A 26,263-nucleotide genomic window follows, 5' to 3' on the forward strand; every position below is an offset into this window, starting at 1 on the left:
CCAGGGTTGAAGGTGGGCCTGGTGGGAGGCATCTGGGTCATGAGGGGCAGATTCCTCATGAGTGGCTCGGTGCTGTATAGAGTGAGTTCTCACTATGAGTTCACAGGAAAGCTGGTTGTTTAAAAGAGCCTGGTATCTCTTCCCCCCCCACTCACTCTCACACACACACACACACACACACACACACACTCTCTCTCTCTCTCTCTCTCTCTCACCATGAGACGTGCCTGCTCCCCCTTCACCTTCTGCCATGACTGTAAGCTTCCTGAGGCCTCCCCAGGAGCCAAGCAGATGCTAGTGTCATGACTATACAGCCTGTGGAACTGTGAACCAAATAAACCTCTTTTCTTTATACATTACACAGCCTCAGGTATTTCTTTATGGCAACACCAAACAGACTAACACAGGTGTGTGATCGGCACAGCCTTGGGAGCCCCCACACTTCCGGCAAAGAAAAAAGGCCTAGGTGCTTGGATGGGAAGGATGTCCCCAGAAGCAAACAAGCCAGCTTATACCCCATCAGAGGTGGAGCTACATCTGCTCTGCAATGGTGTGTTTGGGTAGGTCCCAGTAAATGCTTGTTCATTTGGGGATAACAGACATTCAGCGGGCACTGACAATGGGTCAGGTTCACAACCGAGTCACAGGGGCAGGGCAGAGACCAAGACTGACCTCACAGCAGGCCTCAGATGCCCATGGAGGACTGAGGGCCACAGCCCACACACTAAGCCCACCTGGGCATGAGTGAGGTTGGGAAGCTTCTGCGACGGAGACCCTCGGGCGGGGAGTGGAGCGTGCACAGAGGGTTAGGGCGGGTGCCCCTGCTTGAGCTGTCCCCACCCAGTCCCGCATCAATAATGGGCCTGAGAGTGCCCTGATGGGCTCCCCTTGACTTACTCATGGGAGCTGGACCTCACCTCATGCCTGCACCACGAGCGCCTTCAAGAGGGGCTGGCTGTGTGTCGACATGGGGGCTGGAAGATGGCCCAGGACTCCAGGCCAGAAATCCACTGCTCTGGACAGATACCAACAGGCCCATGGGCCCAAAAGGGGCAGCAGAGGCCAGGCCAGCTGCCTGGGCCTTCCCAGGGCCTATGCCCTGCCTGGGGTCTCAGCTGGCCAGGGGATAGCCCATAACCCCATGACACAGCCTCGGAGTGGAGAGTGAGGCCCAGGCATCACGGTCAGCACCATCTTCCCCGTCCCAGCTCTGGTGGCCACCAGGAACGGAAGGTGGTGTGTGACTACCCCCAGGCAGACCCGCACTGGGCTCTGGGGACCTACGGACCCCACCAGCCTCCCTGCATCTCTCAGCCTTGTCTTCATGGCCAGCTAGCCTCCAGGCAGCGGGTGCTGAGGGAGCCCCATGGACCCCACAGAAATGCTGCAGTCTGCTACCTGATCCTGATGGCCTCCAAATCTCCAGACCTCCCCAGGACATCTCCAAATCTCCAGTCCTCCCCAAAGGGTGGACGTGAGGAATATTAGCACGACATCTGCTCAGGAATGAGTAGGGGGACCCTGGCCCTGCCAGCCCCACTGCTCTGGGTTTCTGAACAACTGTCCCAGACCCTTCTTAGTGGGGCACAGCCCACGGCCCTGGCTGACCTCTGCAGAAACGGCCCTCAGTGTGGCTTGGGAGCGGCCTCAACTGGCTCCCTGGAGGCGGGAGGTCAGCTGCTGCGCTTGTCCTAGCCCCAGAGCCCCCCAGAGCACGTGGCCACCCCCACCGGGTCCCCGCCCCCATGGGAACGCTGGAAGGCAGCACTGGCCTGGGAGGCTGGCAGCACGAGGGGGTCGCGCCGACCTCACGAGGCATCAGGCACAAAAGCCTTTTCTTTGCTGGCAGCCTCGCACCCCACTCCTCACACAGCCACTCCCTGGGCTCCCCAGCCCCTGGCCCAGACACCTCCAGCTGCCTCCAGACTGGGTCTCCTCCCAGACAAAGCTGGATTCAGGCCTAAGAGGGCCATGGGGAGGCAGGCGCACAGGTTCTGCCATGGAGACGAACTTTGACCCAAACGGCAAGGCTCCTACCCCTTATTTACTCTTTAAGGCTGACCCGTTTCACAGAGTTAACATTACACCCCTTTTTAACCCGCACCTCCCTCCCACATTCCAGGCCTCGACCTTCAACCCCTCCTAATTGCCAGCTCCGGCTCCTACACCCCAGTTCTCAAGCGCCCAGCTCACGCATCCCCTGCCCCCAACCATCTCCTCCTCGGAAACAAAGGCAGTGCCAGGAGTGCTGTGCTCACAGGGCCACCTGGCGACCCTGGCACACCAGGGCAGATGCCAGGGACCCAGAGACCAACCACCTGGGGGAGTCCACGTGGAGCCTGGGCGGATTTCTGGGGTCTGACTCCTGACCCTAACTCTCCAAACCCTGAGATCTCTATTCCAAGGGAGGCCGGAGCAGGCTGCCTGGCAGGCCCCGGGCTTGGGGGGCTAGGGCTAGGGAAGAATCCAGACAGCTCCCCAGCCAGCTGCATCGCATCCCAAGGGGCTGGGACGCATGTGGACAGCTGCACTGCCTGGTCACCAGGTGACCCAGGCTATAGCCTCACATGCGGCTGCAGAAACACAGCTCTAGTTTCCCTTGCTGGGCAGCAGAACTGCTCTGTGTGAGGTACACGGTGAACCTTCCCAGGCCCGCCCCTGGTAACTCCGAAACCCACATCGCAGAAACCCATGGCATCCTGGCAACCAGACAGATCCCCTGCCCCACAGGCTGCCAGTCCCATGGGCTCTCTCTGTCATCTTTGGGAGGAAGGAGCCAGGGGCTGGGGCAGTGGGGCCCTCGGAGATGCTGAGAACACAGGGCAGCTGCCAGCTGGGGCCTGGGCCACCCCAAGGCCTTGGCCCAGATTCCACCACCCTGGAGTGTGTCCACACCTCTCACCTGAGGACAACTGGGAGCAGGGGGCCAGGCACAGCCCCTCCCCAACCGTTACCAAGGGGCACTCACCGTCCTCTTGACTGTGGAGGTTCTGCGGGCTCCGCATCCTCTCGTCCTGGCTGGGGCTCAGGCTGGAGGCCAGGTGCGGGTCAGCTGACATCCATGTGGACTCGCTCATATCAAAATCCTCGCTGCTCACAGAAGTCTCATCCTGAGCAGGGACAAAGAAGGCGGGCGTTCAGCAGGAACGGGCTCTCATCAGCCTGAGGCAGCCTTGTGGGTGGACCCCAGGGCCAGTGGGCATTTGGGAGTGCCCCGAAGGCCGCAAGGAGCCCTCAAACCTTGAAGTGAGGGCTGAGGGGTACTCCCCCGGCCCGGTGGAAGTGGCCCTGGCTCTGGTTCCTGTCGGAAACCAAGGCTGAGGGCCGGCACTGTCTGTAATTGAAGACAATTACGAGGTCTCGCATCCTGCAGGGGCGGATGGCAGGGCCTGGTTCTTACCCTTGTGAGCCAAGGTTGAAACCGGCGCTGTAAACAAGGGCTGCCGCTCCCGGCTCCCAGCCCAGGGTCCAGGGCTCACTCTGCACAGGACCGGGTGGCAAGAGGCAGGTGGCAGGACATGCTGGCCACCGGGCACTGAGGCTGAGCTGAGTGCCCCCAGCAGGCCCAGCGCCCTGACTCCCATGAAGCATGCATGGAATTCCTTTCTCCCACTCCCCCAGCCCAGAGGACATTTCTGTCTTCCTCCTTCCTAACCTTTGCTGTGCTTCAAAGATATGCTCTTGGGCAGCTTCCAGGGCTGAAAGGGCCAGCCCCAGAAGTGCAGAGAAGGAAGGGGGGTGGGGTGGGGCGGGCCAGGGTTCGGACCAGACCGCAAAAGGGGTTCAGCTCAAGGGCCTGGGGGGCCGCCAGGGCCTTCCAAACAGCCGGATGGCCTGCTAGAGAGGACCACGCCTGCCTCCTCTCCCCTCGCTGCTGGCTTCAGCCAGCCCTTGGCCAGTCATCCGGGAACCCCCGGGGCGGGGCCCCTTCAACCCAGCCCTCCAGCGGGAAGGGCCCCCACCTCCTCCCAGCCCAGCCTTTCAGGAGCAGCAAGCAACTGTGCCTGGGAGCTGGCTGTAAAACCAAGAAAGATGACCCAGCAGCTCCCACACCCGGAGTTCTGGCCTCCCCCCAGCAAGACACAATGGCCTCTGTGGGCCCCCAGTGAGGACCTCTGGCAGAGCACCCCCCAAGCCTCCCTCCGGGGTCTCCTCACAGATGCCTCTTTTATAGTGAGCAGACACACTTTGGTTGGAACTTTTCTAGGCTGCTGTCCCTGAGGCAGACACATCTGCTCCAAGTGCTAGGGAGCAGCGTGGATTCGCCTCCACTCCCTCCCCCACTGGCTGGCTGGTAGGGAGTTTCCTGGAATTTAATAGCTTCTGTGTAGCACCAGTGTGGACCCTCTGCAGAATCCAGAGGACAGGAGCTGGGCTGTGACGCCCATGGTCCCCACGCGGCACACCCTGGGCCTCGGGGGATGGACAGAGCCCACGTGTCCTCTGGCGTCCTCTCCCCACACACAGGCACACACACTGGCTCTGCCTTCCTCTCACGGGCTGCCTGCTCCATGAACACAAGCACCTCCACCCACAGCACAGCCCTTCTTCGTGAAAACTCACACACCCAGAGGATCACGGTCACACACACACACACACACACACACACACACACACGTTCAAAAGCCTCTCTCTGCACAAAGGGTACAAAGGGACAACAAAACTCTCCCCTGTGCTAACTGTATAGAAGGAGAGGAGGGGGCTGGAGAAGAAAGGCTGGCAGGTTGGACAAGGTTCCTTGGAGCCCTGAGCAAGGCTGCAAGGGACAACTGGCTCCCCATCTTCCCAGCTGATCCTGCCATGCGGGCTCCGGGAACGAGGAACAGGGCATCTTGCATGGGCCCCTTGCTACTTCCTGGCTGCCCAGGGGGTGCCATGCTCAGAGTTTGACCTGAAGTCACAGCTGAAGGAGGAAGACTCCTGGGTATTGTTCAAATGCTCATGACTTCAAAGACAGAGCATGCTAGTAACCTCTGGAAGTGCCACCTACTCCAAACTCCCCATCCATCCATTCAACAGGTATTTACTGAGCACCTGCTACGGGCCAAGCTCCCCTCTAGGTGCTGGGATGCTCGGCTGTGGATCAGATGCACTCCTGGCCTGCCTGGCACTCACCATCCACGAGGGAGATGGACAATGAGCAGAAAAACACTGACGGTTGGCGGCAGCGACGAGGGCTGCAAAGCACACGGAAGCGGGGCGACAGGGCAGAGGGACCTGTTTGCCAGGGCAGCCCAAGATCCCGAGGGTCAGAAGCACTGGAGCAGAGGAGTGAGGCGGGGAGCCTGTGAGGCCTGTGCGGCTCCATGCACGTTTCAGGCACAGGTAGCAACAAGCAGGGCACAAGTTGCCGAGTCTGAGGAGCGGCGAGGAGGCTGCTGTGAGTAGGCGAGGGCAGGCACACAGGGGCAGAGGAGCCACATGTCCCCTCCCACAGTCCACGTAACCCTGGCAGGGCCGTCCGTGCCTGTCTCCAGCTCGGAGAAAGGCTCTTGAACTCCGCTCAATACACAGGGCTGGAGCGTCAGGGACTGCTCGCACACTCTGGCCTCACTCAGCCAAGTTCAAAACCGTAACAACAGAAGGCAAAGTTTCTCAGGGGCCCAGTGCTCCCCTGGGCTTATGGCATTTCACCCTCACTACAGGCCCACCAGGTAGGTACAGTTACCAGCCCCGTTCCACAGATGAGGAAACCGAGGCTCCACGAGGTTAAGGCGCTTGCCCAAGGTCACAAGCTAACACAAGGCAGAGCCAGATCTGTGCAATCGCCAAGGACTGGACACGCCCTCCTAACCAAGCTGGTCCTCGCCTAGAACCCACACTGCTGCTGTGAGCCACAATCCCAGTTCCAAGCTGTATCCAGCTGTTGCTGTCTTGTGGATCTCTGCCCTGTCTTTCCCTAGAAAACCTTAGGTCCTTCCAACAGTGGGGACCAGACTGTATGTTCTCTGAATACCACACAAGGCAGTGAGACTTGCAACCGACTGAATTGCCTGGCGTGGTGTTGGTGTTTAATGAGGACGCTGCATTAATTTGACAATTAAGGACTCTGGTCCCACTGCACACAGTTCTTGAATGGAGGGCACATGAGACCGGGATGCAGGCTGGTGGGCTGGTGGTGGCCTGCTGCCCCGAAACGTCTCCTACCTGCAGCTGCCAGCCACCCCACACAGCCAGCACTTCTCCGGCTCACATCAATGAACTGTTCCGCCAAATGCCCCCTCCACCCCTTGCTTCCTTGATGGGTCCCACTGGGAAAACGTGGGCTGTGCCTTACCTGGCATCAAAATCACCTGATTACAAGGAGCATCCAGTACCCCCAGGCTCGGGGCTTCAGGCTAAGAGTTTTATGAGATTTCCTCCCAAGGCCCTCCTGCATAGGCACCCACATCAGGCCTAGCCCCAGCTCTGATAACTGCCCCTGGGAGGCCCACCCAGCCTGCCCCAACTGCCCAGGGGCATGAAGCCAGCAGCACAGCTGGTGTGTGGACCCAGGCAGTCTGTGCTCAGAGTCTGTATCACAGTGTCACCGCACCACGGGCCACCTCACCACATTTCCTCCGTTCAATGGGAGGAACCAGATTCCTTAACGACCAAGTGTCTCAAGATGAGGCCCAGAGGGAACTCATGGGCGATGAGGCTATATATTCTCTCTCTCTCTATCTCCTACACACACACACTCTCGCTGTCTCTCACACACACACGCTCACTTTCTTCAATGAGTTGATACACACTTATTGAGCATCTACTATGTGCTGGCATTGTGCTAGGGACATAGTTAACTAAGGCAGGCTTCCTTCACCCCAGGCCTTGTTAGCTAGGAAAAGTGACCAGCAAAAATTCTGAACCAACCGTGGGTGCAGTTGGAAGAAACTGTGGGACACATTGCCTCATCACCTAATGATGGTCGTTGTCTCCCCAGCTCCCTAGGGAGATTTCCCCCGCCTCCAGGGCTCTGCCACGTGAACCCCAGTTTTGTGAAAAGTGGTTCTTTTTAAGATTCTGACACCTTGACTGCTATGGCTTGGCTTTTTTTTAAGACAGGCTCTTACTGTCACACAGGTTGGAGTACAGTGGTGCAATCATGGCTCACTGCAGCCTTGACCTCCCGGGCTCCTGCCTCAGCCTCCTGAGGAGCTGGGACCACAGGCATATACCACCAGGACCTGGCTAACTTTTTATTTTTTGTAGAGACTGGTCTCGAACTCCTGGGCTCAAGTGATCTGCCTGCCTGGGCCTCCCAAAATGCTAGAAGCTGCCACAAATGGTTGCTGTGGCTATTTTTTTTTAAATGAAAAACCAAGTCTCTGAAAAAACACACAAAACAAAAATAAGTTTTGGTCAGACTTACACAAACACCTTCAACATTCACACTTTCAAGGACTGACCTGGAGAAGATGACTTCACAAGACCCCTCTGCAGCCTGCCTGTTACAGCACAGCCCAGTTCACGGGCGTAAGCTCCCCAGCCGCAGATGGGCAAATTGTCGCTCCAGTCCCTCACTCACACCCTAAGCCAGGGCTGGAGAAGCAGGCTAATCACACAGGCAGTTACCAGCACACACAGTTCAGAACCTATCAACGATGACTGTGCCGAGGGGGAAAATACACCCCAGTCCCGAGGGACGTGCTGGGGGCACTGGTGCAGGTTTGAGAGTGGCCAAGGTCTCAGACCTGCTCAGAGACCCCAGGTGCTCACTGGCTCACCCGGCGGGTACAGCACACTTCTTACTTGTCCCTTCCGAAATCTCAGAGGAATTGGGGCTACTAATTTCTTCCTTTCTGTTAATAAACTTCAACAAAACTTTTGTTAGAGAACAAAAGTGTGGGCTGGGTGTGATGGCTCACACCTGTAATGCCAGCACTCTGGGAGGCCGAGGTGAATAAACTGCTTAAGGCCAGGAGTTCGAGACTCCTGGGGGCAACACAGTGAGACCCTGTCTCTATTTACAAAAGAGAAGTGTGTGCAATCCATTACTTCTGGGTTCCCTCTCCCCAGTCCCCATCTGACTGGCCAGCCAGCTACCCCTGGTTTCTCTAGCCTCTGACCTTGGACACCCTGAAGCCTGAGGCCTTGCCCACCCAGCAGTCATTTATTCCAGCACCAAAGCCATCATGGGTCACAGGATAATCGAGCCGAAGCCAAATGCTCTTCTGAAAAGGGAACTTAAGAGTTAGGCAGGCAGACAGGTAGTGCCCAGTCAGCCTCTGGGACACACCCCAACCTAGGAGCCCTGCCTCTGGGCAGAGGGAGAGAGGAGCTGACCAGACCCTCCCTGCTCTTATCTTCAGTCCAAAATTCATGGGCAGGTTCAGTTTCTCTCCACCCAGCTTCTGAGGCCCTTCCTCTTCTGCAGGGTAACTAGCACAACCACTGCCCAGCCCAGGAGGAGGAGAAAACGGGAGACCAGCGGGGAAACGGTGGAAACAGGCCTGTATCCATGGCTTGTGACTACGGGCAGGTGCTATCAGTAACCTGATTATTTTACAACTGGGGTCAATTTCTCTGGAACTGGGTTCCTGGTGCCTCTGAAGTTGAGCCATTTGCATCCTCCAGGACTCGGGATCCTGGGGCGTGCCTCACATAGTATTTTCCAGGCTCTTCCTGAGAGCTGTAATTCTATCTCTACGGCTTGCTTGAGAAAGAAGAGGAGGAGGATTTGCTGAGAATTTAGTGCAATTGTAAGCCATAAGCCCTAACCAGGAGCCCTGAGTGTGTGTTTCAGAAGAGGATGGGGGCAGGGATGTACAAGGAATGTTTCTGGGCCCAGCAGGAAAGAGACCCCTCTCTATACGGCCCCCAGCCTTGCTCGACAGGAGGCCAAAGCTCCCACTGGGAAGAACACCAGGCTCAGGCGGTTGCCCAGCTCTATCCCAAAGTGAGAGTGGAGTCACTTCTCAACTCACTGGTGGGCACCTCCTTCTAAGCACCTACAGGCTCCTTCCAGGCCCTGGACATTCTTCCACACAAGGCGACGCTCCCCCCTGTCTCCATGTCAGCCAGCATTACACAAACAGCCTTCTGAGCATGCCAAGAAGGTACTGAACCGCATGTGACCCCAACCTAACCACTTCAGCTCATCAGATGGCTTATTAATGGAAGATGGAAAGCCCCCCAGAATCTAAAGCAACAGAGGTTCAAATCCTTGTTGTGAAGGGGCCGCACACACGAAATATGGGGGTGGTCTGAGCCACGGCTCCTGGGGGGTGTGGGGTCCCCAAGCCACCTAGCCACCAGGGAAGGAGGCCAGCCTTCCAGCACTCCCTGCACAATTCCGCTCCTTCCTGCTAACAGGCCTCCTCTGCTTACTAGCCATGCAAGCACCAGCTCTTCTGGGAAATGTGAGGCAGGGAGGGCTGAGACACAGCCAATCACCTACCACACTTGAGGCATTCTCGCTGTCTCTCCCCACACTCACTCACACGCACACCGCGTCTGTCAGAAGCGTATTCCCATCTACATGTGGTCCTCTGTTGTTCCTGCTGTCATGGACGCCTGGATGCTGAAAGTGAGCATTTCCCACACCTTCCCACTGTGTATCAAGTGGAAAACAGGCTTTTGTTCCTAAGCAAAGGCACCTGGCTGCTCCCCATCAGCATTCCTCACCACGAGGGGCTCGAGGGGCTCGCTGGTATCCCCGGACCCTGCCATTAACGGTTTTTTTTTTTTTGTTTTGTTTTTTTAAGTGAAGCTGGAGAGAGGAGCTTCAGCAGACAGGGATCTTGCAGCCAAAGGGAAGCCTAGAAGGGAGCCGCTGTGAGCTAATCCCCTGCAGGGCTGTCCTTCCAAGAAAGGAACCCAGACAACACAGAAAAAGTTCTTGAGCAACTCCCAGGCGGTCCAGGTCCAGCTCCACAGAGCCCCAGGGTAGCGGCCACAGCAGGAGAAGTTCCCCAAAGGTGTCTTCTCAGCTGGGAGGAAGGCTACGCAGTGAGCTTGCTTCCCACTGTGCGGCAGGAAAGTACTGAATGGGGTGGTGTCGCCCAGCTCTAGAGGTGCTGTCTTAAAATCCTGCTCTACAAAGCAAGCCCAGCCTGAGCTTGGATTAGACAGGAGCCTGATATTATTCAAGGACACATTTAGACCCTAATGGCTTTCCAATGAAGGGGTAATTTACTACCTGGGGGCTAAACTACCACTGGGGCCTGGGCCATAAATGGGCCTTTTCCCCAGACCACCTCAATCCAGAATCCTGCGGTGTCAGGGGTCAAGACAAGGAGCCAAGTCCCATCACACAGATGGCTTTCCCCAGAAGAATCATGAGGGCCCCCAAACACCTCTCCCCACACCCCCCTTGCTGTGTGTGAGTTGGGCGGGGGGCAGGCTGGGGTTGCCAGCTGATTCTGGGATAAGTAGGGCTTTATCTCAAGGGAGAATCTATTTCAAGCCACAATCCTTCTCAGAAAGAGGAGGAAATCACAGAGTCCAAACACCATTTCAGGTGAAATCAGGAGGTTATTCATCTCCCCTCAGAGCAGACAGAAAGAAAAATCAATGTTTTAGAGGGGGAAAAAAGATTCCATTTGAATTAATGGGTTTGTGGCTTCTCCATTGATCTGAGCCTCTTCACACTTTCTTTTTGTGCTTTTGTGCTCTTGGGGAGAGGGGAGGGAGCAAGGAATGGGGAGGAGGGGGTGGGCCTCCCGTAAGGAAAAGGACGGTCTAACCTTAACCCCGCTACAGGAATAATGCTAATTAGCGAGGCTTAATGAGAACTTCCCCCAGGAAGCGCAGCCCGGTAGGGGCGGCCGGACTCCGGGAAACGCAGCTCCGGGTGGGAGCAGGGTCACTTCTGCTCCAGAGTGGCTGGAATAAAAATGCGGGTTGCACTCCCCCCTCCTCCCCAGCCAAAGTGTCCAGCCTGAGGACTAGGTGGAAGGAGGAGAGAGACGGCGGAGGTGTAAATCCAACTTAACCCCTGCGCACGCCCTCGAGCCGGCCGGCTGCCCCCGCCCCGAGTGTCCCCTCATTAAGTAAGGCCCCTTCGCCAGGGGCCGCCGACGCCCGCGGCTTCCGGTCAGACGGTGCACCTGAAAGGGACACCCCGTCCCCTCTCGGGAGGGACCCGGGCCTTCCGAAGTGGGCTCAACTCTGCAAACCGCGTCTCAACTACCCGCGCCGCTCCGCGCCGGGGAACCCCTCCCTGCCACTCAACGCTTCCCGTCCTCGCATCCCCAAACACAGTCCACTTCCCTTCTCGTGGCGGCCGCGGCAACCAGAGCCCGGCCCCCACCCCGCCGCGAACGAACGCCTCCCTCTCCGGGACGCGGTGCCGAGCCCGCGGCACACCGAGCGGCCGTCGCACAATACCGCGGCGCGCACAATCACCGCCCCCCAGGACCCGCGGCGCGCACCCTGGAGTGGGGTGCGCCTGGCGACCCCGGGCGCTCCGGGCCAGGCACACCTCTCGGGCGCCCCGCGGCCCCCACAGTGCAGCCTTCATCGCCCCCTCACTCGGCCACACTCGCCCGCCCCCCGCCCCAGCCCACTCCGCCCAGGGCGCAGCCGCTCCCCCGCGCCCCCTTCCTCAGCCCCAGCACAGGAAGCTCCCCCTGCGCCCCCCTCCCCAGAACCGCCTCCAGCCCCCCCCGTCCCCCTAACCGCAGCTCAACGGCCGGCGGCTGCAGCCGGAGAAGGGGGGCGGCGGCCGGGGCCCCGGAAACGGCCCGGTCGCCGGGATCCGGGCCGGACTCCGTACCTGGGCGGGAGGCGAGGCGGAGATGGGCGGTCGGGATCCGCGAGTGAGCAGGGCGGGCGGCGGTGACAGCCCCACAGCTCCAGCTGCTGCTGCTGCTGCTGCTGCCGCGGCCGCCCGGGGAGAGGGGCTGGCACCGCCGCGGCGCGTCACTGCCCGGCCCGGGGGTGGGGGTGGCCAGGAGGAGGGCCCAGGCGAGCAACGGCGGCTGCGGCGGCGGCGCCGCGGCCCGGAGGAAGGGGGAGGGGGCACCGGCACGGGGAGGCGGGGGAGGGGGGCGGGACCGGGCACGGGGCGGGGGCCGGGGGGAGGGGAGCGTAGGGAGGGCGCAGGCAGGGGGAGTAGGAGGAGCAGCCGGAGGAGGTGGCGGAGGGGCGGGTGAGAGGGAGGAGTGGGCACGGGGGGAGGAGGAGAGAGGAAAAGGAGGCACCCAGGGAGAGGGGAGAGGAGAAAGGAGGGAGAGAGGCGCGGGGGGAGAGGAGGAGAAAGGAGGGGGCGCTGGGCCAGGTAGTGGGGGATAAGGGCGCGCTGGACGCGCCGCCGAGCGCTTCGGTGGGGAGCGCGCTCTTAAGGGGGAAGCGCTTCGAGGAAGATCCTTGCAGGAGGCTGAGCCCGGAAAGAAGGCGGTGGGAACTGTGGCTGCCCCTCGCTCCCGGAGGCCGCGGTCTCTGGGTCCGGTGGGGGCTGAGGGGAGCGGGCACCCGGCGGGCTGTCTGCGGTCAGGCCGGGAGAGGGAGACTTGGCCCAAAGAAAGTGACTCAGGCGCCCTCGGGAACTCTCGGCGCCCGGGCCCTTTGGGCAGCCCTCGACCCCGGCGCGTTCTCTCGGGTCCCCAGGGACGCGGGTACTTGTGGGGCGGGGCTGCCGGGCCCCGGGGCTCGGCTCCCCAGGGCGGCTGGAGCGAGACACCGGGCTGGGAAAGCCAGGCACGTGGCCGGCTCTCTGCCGTGCCCCCGCCCCACCCCCACTGCAGGGCCCCCCCCTGTGCTTGATCAAGTTCAAGCTCGAGCTCCTCGGCGCGCTGCCCACCGGCTGCCCCTCCGCGCCCCTCCCCCTCCCCCATCCGCACCGTCTCGCTCTTCACTCTTCCTTTGTCTCTTTCCCACCACTTAGTTTACACCCCCTCCGCCCTCCTCCCCGCCCCCCGCGGGCGCCCGAGTGTCCGGGCGGCGCTCACCTGTTCGACCCAAACATCTCCGCGACCCCGAGCGCCCGCGCGCCCGCCCCCGCCGCCGGTCATTGTGCTTCGCCAGCCCACACGGGGCCAGGTCCTGACGGCGCGCGAGCCACAGTTGTAAAGTAATAGGATAATCTCGGGGACGCCGCTCCAGCCCAGACCCGGGCACGCACTGTCCGCGGAGACCGCACCGCAGGGGAGGGCGGCCACACGGAGCCCAGACAGGGTCCTCCTCCCCGCGGACGGACCCCCGCCCCGGGCGCAGGAGGCAGCGGGACGGGCGTCGCGGGGTGGGGGCCTTGGACCTCCGAGCAACCTCGGACTCGGCCCGAGACGCAACACGCTCGTCCCCAAACCGTAGAATTAGACCCCGATGGAGAAAATGGGTCAGGGGACCCATTCCCACCCTACCCCTCCAAATCCAGACCCTCCGCTACAACAGATGAGCCTCGAAAAAAACCTTGTGCTTCCAAAAAGATGGGGAGCTGACCTCGTGGAACTCTGTGGGGAAATTGCCCCCAACCCCCCCCCAAAAAAACCGATAACGATCCCACCTCCTGATTCCTTCGGTCGCATCCGAAGAGGAAGGGCAATTTCTACTGACTCTTTACGCTACCATTCATTCACGGTGGAACCAGCAGAGAAGAGAAAACGAGACAGCCACCGCGATTGTTTGCAATTTTGAAACAGACTGCCTTTAACCCTCCAACTTTTTTTCTGTAAAAAGCCTTTTTCTTTCTTCCTCTGAAAGCTTCGCATTGTGAACAATCCGTGGTAAACAAGGCTCCCTCTACAGTCGCGAGTGGGAAGTACAACCCCACAGGTTCGGAGCCCGGCATTTACGCGTCAGAAAAATAAAACGATGACAAGACATCACATTAACACCACGTAGGCTTCCTTCCGCACATGCTAAAGATTCTGCTGTCAATAGAAAACTCACACTTTCTTTTTAAAAGAGGGTTTAGGCATATTACTCATTAGCACCTTTTATTCCTGAAATCAAGTATGTTTTCAAACCAATTCACTCTCCGAGGTTTACTAGCTCTCATCCTCAGTGGTGTGGGGCAGGTGGGAGGCTTCATTTATTGAAACGTGTTGGTGCCCAATCATGATTTTTAGAACAAACTAGTGGCCATAGTTCTTAAGTTCATCCAGGAAATGTGAGTGTTTCCAGCACGGGAACTGTCTATCCTCACTCTGAAAATGAGATAATTCAGGCTCAGGATTTCCCTCTTTCCCCACCACACTTCCAGAGACCTTTGACTTCTCCTGGCCTGAATTACTATTTCACAGCAGTGGTGGACATCTGAGCTTGAAATATAAAGCCAAATCCAACTGAAGTTCAAAGGTGGCATTGAACCCAGATAACCCACCTCTTCTCTGACTAATAAAAGAGAGCTAGTACCGCCCAGGAGGGCAGAGCAGTGATTTTCTCTAGGCATGAAATGTGAACTCATTTACCATCCTGGAGATAAAACAGCGCAGCTCTGCTCAACCCACAGAAAACAGTTGAGAGCCCTGCAGAAACCTGGCTGTTGAGCAGCACTGCAAATTAGGTGAGTTTTCATGTGTGTGCACTGAAAGTCCTCGGACATCTCCCAGATCCTTATTCTTGCAGTAGCTGCCACTCCTGGAGTAACCTTGTGTAGGTTGTTTTCAGTGTCCTTGTGCCACTCCCCACCCTTCCTTAAAGTGGCCACAGCATGAGTCCCAAGGAGGAATCCAGCGACCTAGTTTCTTGACCATGAATTCTCCTAGTGATGTCCCTTCTTCTGGCCCCAGCCTGGTGGGAGACCATGGCAGAGAAAGCTGCTCCCATCTGCTTCAGGGGAGCAATGCTGCCACACGTCCCCTCCAGCTTCTAAAGACACTGGGTGCTTTTGTAAACAGATGATTGGCATATGCTCTGATGGGGCTTTTTAAGCAGCAACCCCTTTGATGCAGCTTCCTTTATGAAGCAAGGTGTCCCACAAGTGGAGACCCGGCCACAGGACTCCGGTTTGCTATTTATTATTAGGACAAACAGGATCTTAGTGTCACCAGAGCAGACACAGTTCAAGCATTTCAAAGCATTAAAAAAAGATTTATCCCCATAAATGACTTATTAATGACAGAGGAGAAAATGTACCTGCACAATGGAGCGAACTGGCAGACACTTGCCAACCAAGTGATCAAATTTAGCAGCCTCCAAAGTGGGACCACCAGACATGATGTGCTCAGCTCCCAAAGGGAGGCAGTGGAAAACACAGCATCAGTTGAGCCGTGCACTCCCCCAAAATGCTTCACCTGAATCTGCTCCTCAAGAGACAAGCAGACAAGAAATCCAGAAGGAGAAACTCCACAATGCAACTATCCTGGACTTTACAAAACATTGACTGTCACTAATTGACTGTCCTAAATGATGAGATGAAATAACAGTGGGGCACGGCGGTTAACACTTGTAATCCCAGCACTTTGGGAGGCCAAGGTGGGAGGATCACCTGAGGTCAAAAGTTTGAGACCAGCCTGGCCAACACAGTGAAACCCCATCTCTACTAAAAATACAAAATTGGCTGGGCATGGTGGTGCACACCTGTAATCCCAGCTACTCGGGAGGCTGAGGCAGGAGAATTGCTTGAACCTGGGAGGTGGAGGTTGCAGTGAGCCCAGATCATGCCATTGCACTCCAGCCTGGGTGACAGGAGCAAAACTCTGTCTCAAAAAAATAAGAGAGGGAAATAATAAATAAACTCAATGCATGACTCTTGTTAGATCCTGTAGAGAAGGAGTGAGGTGGGGACAAGGGTGGGGGAGAGGCAGAGGATGGGGGTGGAGTGAGGGTGGAGGCCAGGGTGGGCTTTGGGCTGAGTGGGCAGGGAAGAGCTCTCCCAGGAGGAAACCACCGGATGTCCTAATCCCCAGAGGGCAGAAGTTGACAGCTGGGTGAAGACCTGGGGGCACTGTCTTCCAGGCAGATGGAGCATCTGGTACAAAGCTGCTGAGGAAAGGAAGGGTGACCAAAGTGGCTACAGCAATGTGGGCCGAGGGAGGACGGGAGGGATGAGAGTCGGAGGGCACACAGAGCCAAGCATGCAACCTCCTGAACACCCCCGTGACGTGTGTGAGCTTTATGCTGGGAGTGAGGAGAGGATGCAATCTCCATTATGTTTTTAGACCAGGGGAGATGAGATTATAAAAGAGCAGAAGTAGCCAGGTACAGTGGCTCACACCTATAATCCCAGCACTTTGGGAGGCAGAGGTGGGTGGATCACGAGGTCAGGAGTTCGAGATCAGCCTGGCAAACATGGTGAAACCCTGTCCCCACTAAAAATGCTAAATTAGCTGGGTGTGGTGGTGCATACCTGTGGTCTCAGCTACTTGGGAGGCTGAGGCAGAAGAATCGTTTGCACCCAGGAGGTGGAGGTTGCAGTGAGCCGAGATAGTGCCACTGCACTCCAGCCTGGGCAAAAGAGCAAGACTCTTTCTCAATAAATAAATAAATAAATAAATAAATAAATAAATAAAGGAGCAGAAGTGGTTGACAGGGAGACCAGTGAGGAGGTCCAATGAAAAGAGTGTTGTCAGATGGGACTAGTTCAAATTCTGGCTCTGACACTAGACGGGTGACTTTGGGCACCATACCTAAACCTTTCTAAGCATCAATTTCCTTGTCTACACATGATCCACTATGTTTTTGTTTGTTTTGTTTTGTTTTTGACCACATCTTGCTGTGTAGCCTAGGCTGGAGTGCAGTGGCTGCGAGCGCGATCTGGGCTCATTGCATCCTCCACCTCCCTGGCTCGAGCCATTCTTGTGTCTCAGCCTCCCAAGTAGCTGGGATTACAGGTGCGTGCCATCATGCCCAGCTAATTTTTGTATTTTCAGTAGAGACGGAGTTTGGCCATGTTGTCCAGGCTGGTCTCAAACTCCTGGATTCAAGCAATCCACCCACCTTGGCCTCCCAAAGATCCACTATGTTTAACATGTGTTTAATGTAGCGTTTGGCACCAAATTTTCCTCTTCGAGATTACAAACTCTGGTACCCAGCCTCCAAGATGGCCCATGATGACCCTCACTTCCCAGTTTCAAACCCTGGAACCATCACAGTGCACAGGGCTGTGGAACCAATGGGGTATTGTGGAAATGAGGGTGTGTGCCTGCTGAGGCTAGATCCTAAAAGACATCCTAATCTTTTCCCCAGAGGGAGTACTTGGTAGATGGTAGCTTTTAGCATTATCATCATCATCAGGATTGTATATTTCACAATTACACATTCATGGTCACATCCCTTTCTCTAAATGCTATACCGGTTCACTCTGCCACTAGCAATATCTAGCAACATTCTTTCATTGCATACTTGTCACTGCTTACTATTAGCAATCTTTTTTATCTCTGTCAATTTGAGGGGGGAGGAATGGTGTCTGTTATTTTCTTTTGCTCCTCTTCACTTGAAAATGTAAGTATATGTTTCTGTGCACTGTGTGTTTATTGGGCACTTGTATTTTCTTTTCTTTTCTTTCTTTTTTTTTTTGAGAATAACCTGTTCATATCCTTTGCCCATTTCTCTGTTTGAATTGTTGGCCTTTTTTTTTTTGTAAGAACATTTTGGAAATAAGGAAAATTAATCTTTTGTCATGTATTTTGAAAATATGTTTTCCTTTTGTTGTCTTTTTAATTAGTTTATGACAAGATTTTTTTAGCCATAAGGAAATTTTACATTTTTATATTATCTGATTTTTTTCCTTTAGGGTTTTAGAGTTTCAGGTTAAAGCATAAGTTTTTTCCACTCTAAGATTATAAAAGTAATTCACCCATATTTTCTTCTGGAAGCTTTATATCTTCATTATATTTAAATCTTTATTCCATCTGTTATTTATCTCAATATAAGTATCGAAGTGGGGCTCTAGCTTATTTTTTTCTAAATGGCTATCTAAGCTGTGTCAATACCATCTTTTATTTTTTATTTTTGAGACAGGGTCTCACTCTGTCACACAGACTGAAGTGCAGTGGCATGATCTCGGCTCACTGCAGGATCAACCTCTTGGGCTCAAGTGATCCTCCTGCCTCAGCCTACCAAAGTGCTGGGATTACAGGCATGAGCCACAGCACCTGGCCTGAATACCATTTTTTTTTTTAGACAGTTTTGCTCTGTTACCCAGGCTAGAGTGCAGTGGCATGATCTTGGCTCACTGCAACCTCTGCCTCCCAGGTTCAAGCAATTCTCCTGCCTCAGCCTCCTGAGTAACTGGGACTATAGGCACCCACCACCATGCCCGGCTAATGTTTGTATTTTTAGTAGAGATGGAGTTTCACCATGTTGGTCAGGCTGGTCTCAAACTCCTGACCTCAGGCGATCCACCAGCCTTGGCCTCCCAAAGTGCTGGGATTACAGGTGTGAGCCACCATGCCTGGCAATACCATCTTTTAAATAACTCATCTTTATCCACTAATCGGAAATGTTGTCTTATACTAAATTTCTATTATGTGTGGATTTTTATTTTATTCTATTGATCTACCTATTCCTGTCTCAGTATTATGGCTTTAAAATACGTTTTCTGGCTGGGCACGGTGGCTCACGCCTATAATCCCAGCACTTTGGGAGGCTGAGGTAAGCAGATCACTTCAGGTCATGAGTTTGAGACCAGCCTGGCCAACATGGTGAAACCCCGTCTCTACTAAAAACACAAAAATGAGCTGGGCGTGGTGGTGGGCGCCTGTAGTCCCAGCTACTGGGGAGGCTGAGGCAGGAGAATTGCTTGAACCTGGGAAGGGGAAGATACAGTGAGCTGAGATTATGTCACTGCACTCCAGCCTATGCAACAGAGTGAGACTCTGTCTCAAAAAAAGAAAAAAAAAAAACATATATATATATATATATATATATATATATATATATATATATATAAATAGCTGGGCGTGGTGGTGGGTGCCTGTAGTCCCAGCTACTTGGGAGGCTAAGGCAGGAGAATCTCTTGAATCTGGGAGGTGGAGGTTGCAGTGAGCTGAGATCATGCCACTGCACTCCAGCCTGGGTGACAGAGCAAGACTTTGTCTCTTTTGTGTGTGTGTGTGTGTGTGTGTGTGTGTGTGTGTGTGTGTGTGTGTATGACCCCTCCATGCCTTTGACCACGCATGTTTTTAGGCCTGTGTTCCCTCCACAAATATGTACAAAGCCCCTACCACACACCAGGGACCATGACAAATGCAGGCGACACGGCAATGAACAATACAGACCCAGGGTTGATCACATGGAGCCTCCAGGCCAGTGAGGGGAGAGAGGTTAAAAAAGTGATGTCATGGGACCCTAATCTGCATGAGGGTCACGGGAGGAATATTCCAGTTTATACTTGACAGTCCTGAGACCTGCCAGGAAGGAAGTGCCCAGGGTATGAGAAGGACGTAGCAGATCTGGGAGGGCTCCATTGAGGAGGTGACATTTAAGTTGGGCACTGAAGGATGCATGGGTATTCACGAGGTGGACACCTACCTGAGCTGTCAACACCTTCCACCCCAGCCGAATCAAGATCCCTCGACAGACTGCCACTCAGCTGGCTCTGAACTGACACGTTTGTGGTACTTCCCGTTTCCTGCATTAAACCTCGTTTTCCCAACTGGGCCATTCGCTCTGAGGGCTGGGACAGGTTCTTAGAAGAGTCATGTTGCACACAGTCGGGATGAATCACTGTCTCACTCAGGCACCTGTCCTGCCCACTGCCAGCACAGCTCTGAGGTCTTCGACAGCTCAGAATGAAGCGTGCCATCCTAGACACCAGCCACACTTTGTAACTTTCATGGGGTGTGCCCTGCCTCTTTTGCCTCCCTTCTTTCCTGGTGCCCTTGGAGAGGCTCAGACAAAACACCAAGGCCCACCCTGCATTTCCACTTGCAGGTGTGTACATAACAAAATGAACACAGATGTTCCCTAAAGAACACATAGTAGGTCAGGCATGGTGGCTTACACTCGTAATCCCAGCACTTTGGGAGGCTGAGGTGGGAGGATCGCTTGAAATCAGGAGTTCAAGATAAGCCTGGGCAACACAGCAAGACCCTGTCTCTGCAAAAAGAATTTAGCTGTGCATGGTGACATGCACCAGTAGTCCCAGCTACTCTGGAGGCTGAGGTGGGAGGATTGCTTGAGCCTAGGAGATCAAGGCTGCAGTCAGCTGTGACTGTGCCACTGTACTCCAGCCTGGGCCACAGAGCATGACCCTGTCTCAAAAGACAGGCAGAAAGAAAAGAAAGAAAGGAAAGAAGAAAGAACACATGTGAGACTGGTAGGCTGGTCATAGCAGCACTATTCACAACAGCCCCCCAGCTGTCCGCCAATGAACAATGGGTACATTGTGGTCCCCCTATACCATGAAATACTACTCAGCCATAAAAAGGAACAAACTACGGATGCATGCTGTAACACAGATGACTCTCACACACTTACGCCTGTGAGTAAACAAGCACATGCAGTACAATTCCATTTATAGAAAGTTCTAGAACAGGCAAAATCAATGTATGCTACTAGAAGTCAGGTCAGTGGTCACCCTGCCCCAGGGGCAGTGACTGGAAGGAGCACAAGCAGTCTTTGGGTGGTGCTGATGTTTCGTATCTTGATCTGGTTATGGGTCACAGGAGGTGGGGTCAGTTTGTGAACTTGGCTGAGCTGTGAAACTGAGTGATGTGTGCTCTTTTCTGAATGTGTGTTATGCTCCAGTAGAAGTTTCCAAAGGGGAGAGAGCAAGCCAGGTCAGGTTCCATGGCTGAGCAGCCTGGAGCTTGTTGTAGTCAATTATTGCAACCCCACTGGACACCAGGCACCTATGCTGGGCGGTGTATATGTGTTCTTATTTAATCCACCAAATAACAAGGTTGATGTTAATTGCCATTGTGCACATGAAGACGAGGGGCTTCTGGGAGGGAAATTAAGTGACTCACCCAGTCACCCAAGAGTGGGGAAACCGGCACTCAGAGCAGGGGACACATCCATAGTCATGGAGCTAGAAGCCAGTGGCCATGCTGGACCAAGATGTGTGGATCTCCAGGGTGGTGGTGGGCCCTGCTCAGGTGGGTCCACTGAGCCAGACCATGTGGTGCTGTGCCTCACCGACCTCCAGCAGAGGAGGAGGGGGAACCCACCAGAGCAAGTCGGATACAGCCAGAGATTTCCCCTGGGTCACCCCTGGGAATGGGCTGGGGCTGCCGTGAGGCCCTGCCTCAGGGGACCCCAGGGCTTCTCTATATAGATGCCTTGGAATGAGGCTGGCCTTGGAAGCCGGAAGGGATGAAACTCTTAGCTGACTCCTCAGCAGGTGAGGAGAGGTAAGTATCCTCCAGGGGCTGTGAGACTAACCTAGGTTTGCCTCTGTCCAAGGAAACTGCGTGAAACGTGGGGCAGGTTACCAGGAGAAAGGGGCAGGCAGCACCTCCTGCCTCGGCCCTCAGGCCCTTCATGGCAGAGCCCATAGGTCTGGTGTGGATGCTGGCCAAAGGTTCTGGGGCCGGGGATGCTGCATGGGGACCTTTCTGGGCTGAATCTGGTGTTGGGGGTTCGTGTCCAGGTGTGGAGCAGGGAGTGGGTGGCTGTGGACACATTCTGTTTGGACTCAGGCTCTTCCTTGGTGTGACCTTGGGCAGGTGACATAACTTTCCAAGCCTTGGTTCCCTCATCTCTAGAATGGGGGAACAACAGCAGGGACTTGTTTTTGAAGGCTGCCGTGAGGATTAAATGCAGCGACGGCTGAGGAGGGCTGGACTGGTGCTGGGCACAGAGCGCCGCCCGAACCGTAGTTATGGAGTGATGGTGCTATGAAAACTAAGTAATACCCCAGTCACCACTCCACACGCATTTATTGAGCCCCTACTATGTTCCAAGGCCCGATCCAGGTGCAGAGACCGCGGTGGTGAGATAAGCAGACCTGGGCCTGTCCGTGTGGAGCCGATGGTGCTGGTGCTGCTGTGGCCTCAGCGTGTCCCTACCCTGACTGCTGCTTTCTTTTTCCTTCCTCTTCCCCCACCCCTTCCCTTGAGAAATAACAGCATTAAGGTTGGAGAGACTAGGGCTCTCTTTCTTACTAATTCTATGACTTCAGACAAATTACTGACTAGGCGCAGTGGCTCACCCTTGTTATCCTAGCACTTTGGGAGGCCAAGGCAGGCGGATCACCTGAGGTCAGGAGTTCAAGACCAACCTGGCCAACATGGTGAAACCCTGTCTCTACTAAAAATACAAAAATTAGCTGGGCGTGGTGGTGGCATATGCCTGTAATCCTAGCTACTTGGGAGGCTGAGGCAGGAGAATCACTTGAACCCGGGGGCAGAGGTTGCAGTAAGCCGAGATCACGCCACTGCACTCCAGCCTGGGCCACAGAGTGAGACCCTATCTCGAAAAAATAAAAACTCCACAAAAGCAAATTATGTAAGGTCTCTAAAGCCGAATCTCAGTTTCCCCATGTGGTAAGGGACTGAATTCTGTGTCTGGGGGTACCTGGCACAGAGAAGGTCCCCAACAATGGCTGTTCCTGCTCCCCCGCCTGCCTCCCTTTCCTCTCTTCTTCTTCTCCACTTCCCCCATTTCCTTTCCTTACCATTCTTTTTCTCTGCCCAAGCCTTTGGCATCTTAACACCCTAACAGATTGTCAAAGTTGAGTTGATGGGTGTCCAGGCTGTGGCAGATACTGTGAACCAGTTTTCTTAATATTATACCCCGAATCAACATTCTCCCTAGTCTTTCTCAACCACAGAGGGTAGAAACATGAAATTCTTTCTTTCGCAGCCTCCCTTACAACTGGGAACCATGTGACCCTCTTGCAGCAATAAGACATCAACACAATGCCTTGAATGTGCACAAGGTTGGAGCAATAGCAGGCAACTTGCAACCACGAGGAAAACGTCAGCAACATCACAGAGACTCCAACACAACACTGCAAATGGCACCCACAGCGGCTCCTCCATTCTTCTTGTTTTAGGACTAAAGTAACCATGTTTTGCTATAGTCAGCTGGGTTTTGGCGCCTGTAGTCAAAAGCATTCCTGGCTTATTCACAGGGCCCCTGTGTGAGGGTGGACTAGACGGCAAGGATCTCACCCTGCCCAACCCTATGTGACTTTTAATTTTTTTTTTTGAGACAAAGTCTTGCTCTTGTACCCCAGGCTGGAGTGCAATGGCGCAATCTCAGCTTACTGTAACCTCCACCTCCCAGTGGGAGTGATTCTCCTGCCTCCCAGGGTTCAAGTGATTCTCCTGCCTCCCAAGTAGCTGGGACTATAGGCATCTGCCACCACGCCTGGCTAATTTTTGTATTTTTAGTAGAGACAGGGTTTCACCATGTTGGCCAGGCCGGTCTCAAACTCCTGACCTCAGGTGATCTGCCCACCATAGCCTCCCAAAGTGCTGGGATTACAGGTGTGAGCCACCGTGCCCAGCCAGCCTTTTCTCTTTCAAGAGGACACAGGAGCCTGTTGACTCTTTGAAGGGGACACAGGGGTGCTATGTCCAGGTACCTGCTGTGCGTGCTGCGGTGCCTGGGGAGCAGACAAGCATTCAATTTCCTCACCTGTGGACTCCGCAGCAGGGAAAAGTGTCACGGCTGCTGCACAAGTGTGCCTGGCCCTTCCTCAGCCACAGGAGGATCCCGTTAAAGAACACCTTATGTTTCTATCTTATCTCTTCTTGAGATATTTAGAGCCATTCTAAATGCCAGAGCCTTAGAATGACCATGGGGATGGCAGGGCATGGGCTCTGTGACTCATTTCTGTCAAGAAGGCTGCTCCTGGTTGTGCTGGGCCGAGTCCCTCTCCCCAGTTGTCTTCGGCACCTCAGGCCAAAGCTCAGGGCTGCCCAGGCCTGTTCCTGGGGTGGTGCAGGAGGAAGCAGATGGGCTGCTGGGGATGAGAGGGGCAGGTAGGCGGGCTCTGGGCCCCATGCCCAGCATTGCCAGCAACATGCTTGCCTGCTGCTGACCCCTGACCCACTGAACTTCCTCCCCAGAAGACAGTCCCTTGAAAAAAAGGGTTCCTCCATGAAAATGCAAAATTGGAAAGCCACAGATGACTGACCCAAATCTGCTGTTCCAATAACATGGCTGGGGGCAGTGGCTTATGTCCTAGCACTTTGGGGAGGCTGAGGTGGGTGGGTTGCTTAAGCCCAGGAGTTCAAGACCAGCCTGGGCAACATGGCAAGACCCCATCTCTACAAAAAAATACAAACAGGCGTCTACCACCACATCCTGGCCTAGAATAAATTTTTAAAAATCATTTAGAACATGGCCAAGCGTGGTGGCTCACGCCTGTAATCCCAGCACTTTGGGAGGCTAAGGCAGCTGGATCACGAGGTCAGGAGATCAAGACCTTTCTGGCTAACATGGTGAAACCCTGTGTCTACTAAAAACACAAAAGAATTAGACAGGTGTGGTGGAAGGCACCTATAGTCCCAGCTACTCAGGAGGCTGAGGCAGGAGAATCACTTGAACCTGGTAGGAAGAGGTTGCAGTGAGCCGAGATCACGCCACTGCACTCCAGCCTGGGTGACAGAGCGAGACTCCATCTCAATAAATAAATAAATAAAATAAAATAAATACAAACATTAGCTGGGCACAATGGTGCGTACCTGTGGTCCCAGCTACTCAGGAGGCTGAGGTGGGAGAATCACTTGAGCTCAGGAGGTGGAGGCTGTAGTGAGTTGTGATCATACCACTGCACCCCAATAAAAGAAGTTAGATGGCTCATGGGGCAGGGGCACACCTAGAACCAGAGTCGCTGGACTCCTTCTCAGGTGCTCGTCTCCACATTCTTTTTTTTCCTTCTCAGACTGCTCCCTACTGGCAAAGAAAGATCACCACAACATGTGGGTACCCGGCTGGCAGGTCCAGGGGGAGCGGTCTCTGAAGCTCTGTGTCCTCTCCCAGGCATAGCTCCTCCTTGCTCCTCTATCCCAGTCCCCCTGCTGTTCCTACCCCAGAGTCTGCACGTGCTGCCTCCTGTGCCTGGAATGCCACCCCCCTTCATCTCTGCAGGCCTGGCCAGTTCTCAGCATTCAGGCCTTGGCTCGGATGCAGCCTCCTCAGAGAGGCCATCTCTCCCTGAGGCGCAATGTGCCGTCTTTCTCTATTTTAATACTCTACCCCAAACTTCTTCCTTTTGCATATTTTTTTCACACCGCTTTGTTTATCATCTCCAGGCCTGTGAGCTCCTGAGGATGGGCGCCTTATCTGTCTCATTCACTGTGGTAACCTCCATGCTTGCAATGACATCCAGCATGTAGTAAGAATCTCGGAAATGATTTTTGAGTGAATGAAGGAAGAAATATCTTTCTTTCTTTCTTTCTTTCTTTTTTTTTTTTTTTTGAGACAGAGTTTCACTCTTGTTGCCCAGGCTGAAGTGCAGTGGCATGATCTTGGCTCACTGAAACCTCTGCCTCCCGGGTTCAAGCGATTCTCCTGCCTCAGCCTCCCAAGTAGCTGGGATTACAGGTGCCCACTAGCATACCCAGCTAATTTTTTTGTAGTTTTAGTAGAGAAGGGGTTTCACCATGTTGGTCAGCCTGGTCTCGAACTCCTGACCTCAGGTGATCCACTTGCCTCAGCCTCCCAGAGTGCTGGGATTACAGGCATGAGCCACCACGTCCGGCCTAGGAAATATCTTTAAAACAGCACGATGTTGTGTTGCAGGGAGGACAAGGGTCTGGCAGGCCGTGAGCAGAAGCTGTGCTGTGCGCCTCTCAGTCTGAATGGGGGTGGGGGTGCTACCCGCCTGCCAGGATCCACACCCAGTCACCCTGAGCAAAACAAAGCAGTCGGCACAAATTCACAGAGCAACACTATGCCCTCCCACCCTCAAAAAAAAAAAAAAAAAAAAAAGCCCGATAATGAGGTAAACACCATCATGACCAGGAAAAAGCTTGGCCATGCTTCTTCCAGTCCACCCAAAGCCATTATCTCTAATTGATCTCCAGACATCAGCTGCTGAGGCGTCTGAAACCCTCCTGCACCCTCCAGGTCTGGTTACAAAGCCCTGGCCCACCCACCCGCCCGTGGAGTCAGGTCTCCTGGAGCCGCTCGCTCTTTGCTGGGAGTGATGGGGCCTATCTGGGCCCCACATGAAAAGGACCCATCAGGCTGACAAGAGTCAGGGTGGGTCAAGAACCAGTGTAAAAGCCACAGCTACTAAATGCTCAGCTGCCAGGGGCCGAGCTGCCTGAGTTTCGGTGCCTTAAGTGGAAGGCTTGACAAAACCATCGGGGTCCCCCATTCAAAACAAAAAGCAATGAATATCAGGGAGAGCTGCAGAAAGCACCCTGCCCAAAATATCCCACTAGTTCTGGGTGAAAGAGGCACCCAAAAGCTGGAGTGAGGGGTTTAGTTGTAAAACAGAACAGGACTTAGCCACAAGACCATGAATCCCTTCTGGGTCTCGGTCAGAGCTGTG

At 54.7% G+C, this 26,263-nt stretch overlaps 1 protein-coding gene across 5 annotated transcripts in view; it reads right to left on the minus strand.

Moving 5' to 3' along the window:
* The window catches only part of NOL4L (nucleolar protein 4 like), a 146,351-nt gene that overhangs the window by 28,387 nt on the left and 91,701 nt on the right, over positions 1-26,263 (minus strand). For 2 of the 5 annotated variants that reach the window (XM_064382317.1, XM_064382318.1), the window contains exon 5: positions 2,969-3,110. In XM_064382317.1, coding sequence (XP_064238387.1) covers positions 2,969-3,110 — 142 coding nt within the window. Of the gene's footprint in view, positions 1-2,968; positions 3,111-3,400; positions 3,645-11,698; positions 11,781-13,426; positions 13,642-26,263 lie in introns of those variants that run through there. The other 3 variants (XM_012455204.3, XM_021665745.2, XM_012455203.3) reach the window with 3 other exon arrangements.

This window comes from Aotus nancymaae, unplaced genomic scaffold (assembly GCF_030222135.1).
Source record: "Aotus nancymaae isolate 86718 unplaced genomic scaffold, 86718_ANA_hifiasm-v0.15.2.pri h1tg000029l, whole genome shotgun sequence".
NCBI lineage: Eukaryota > Metazoa > Chordata > Mammalia > Primates > Aotidae > Aotus > Aotus nancymaae.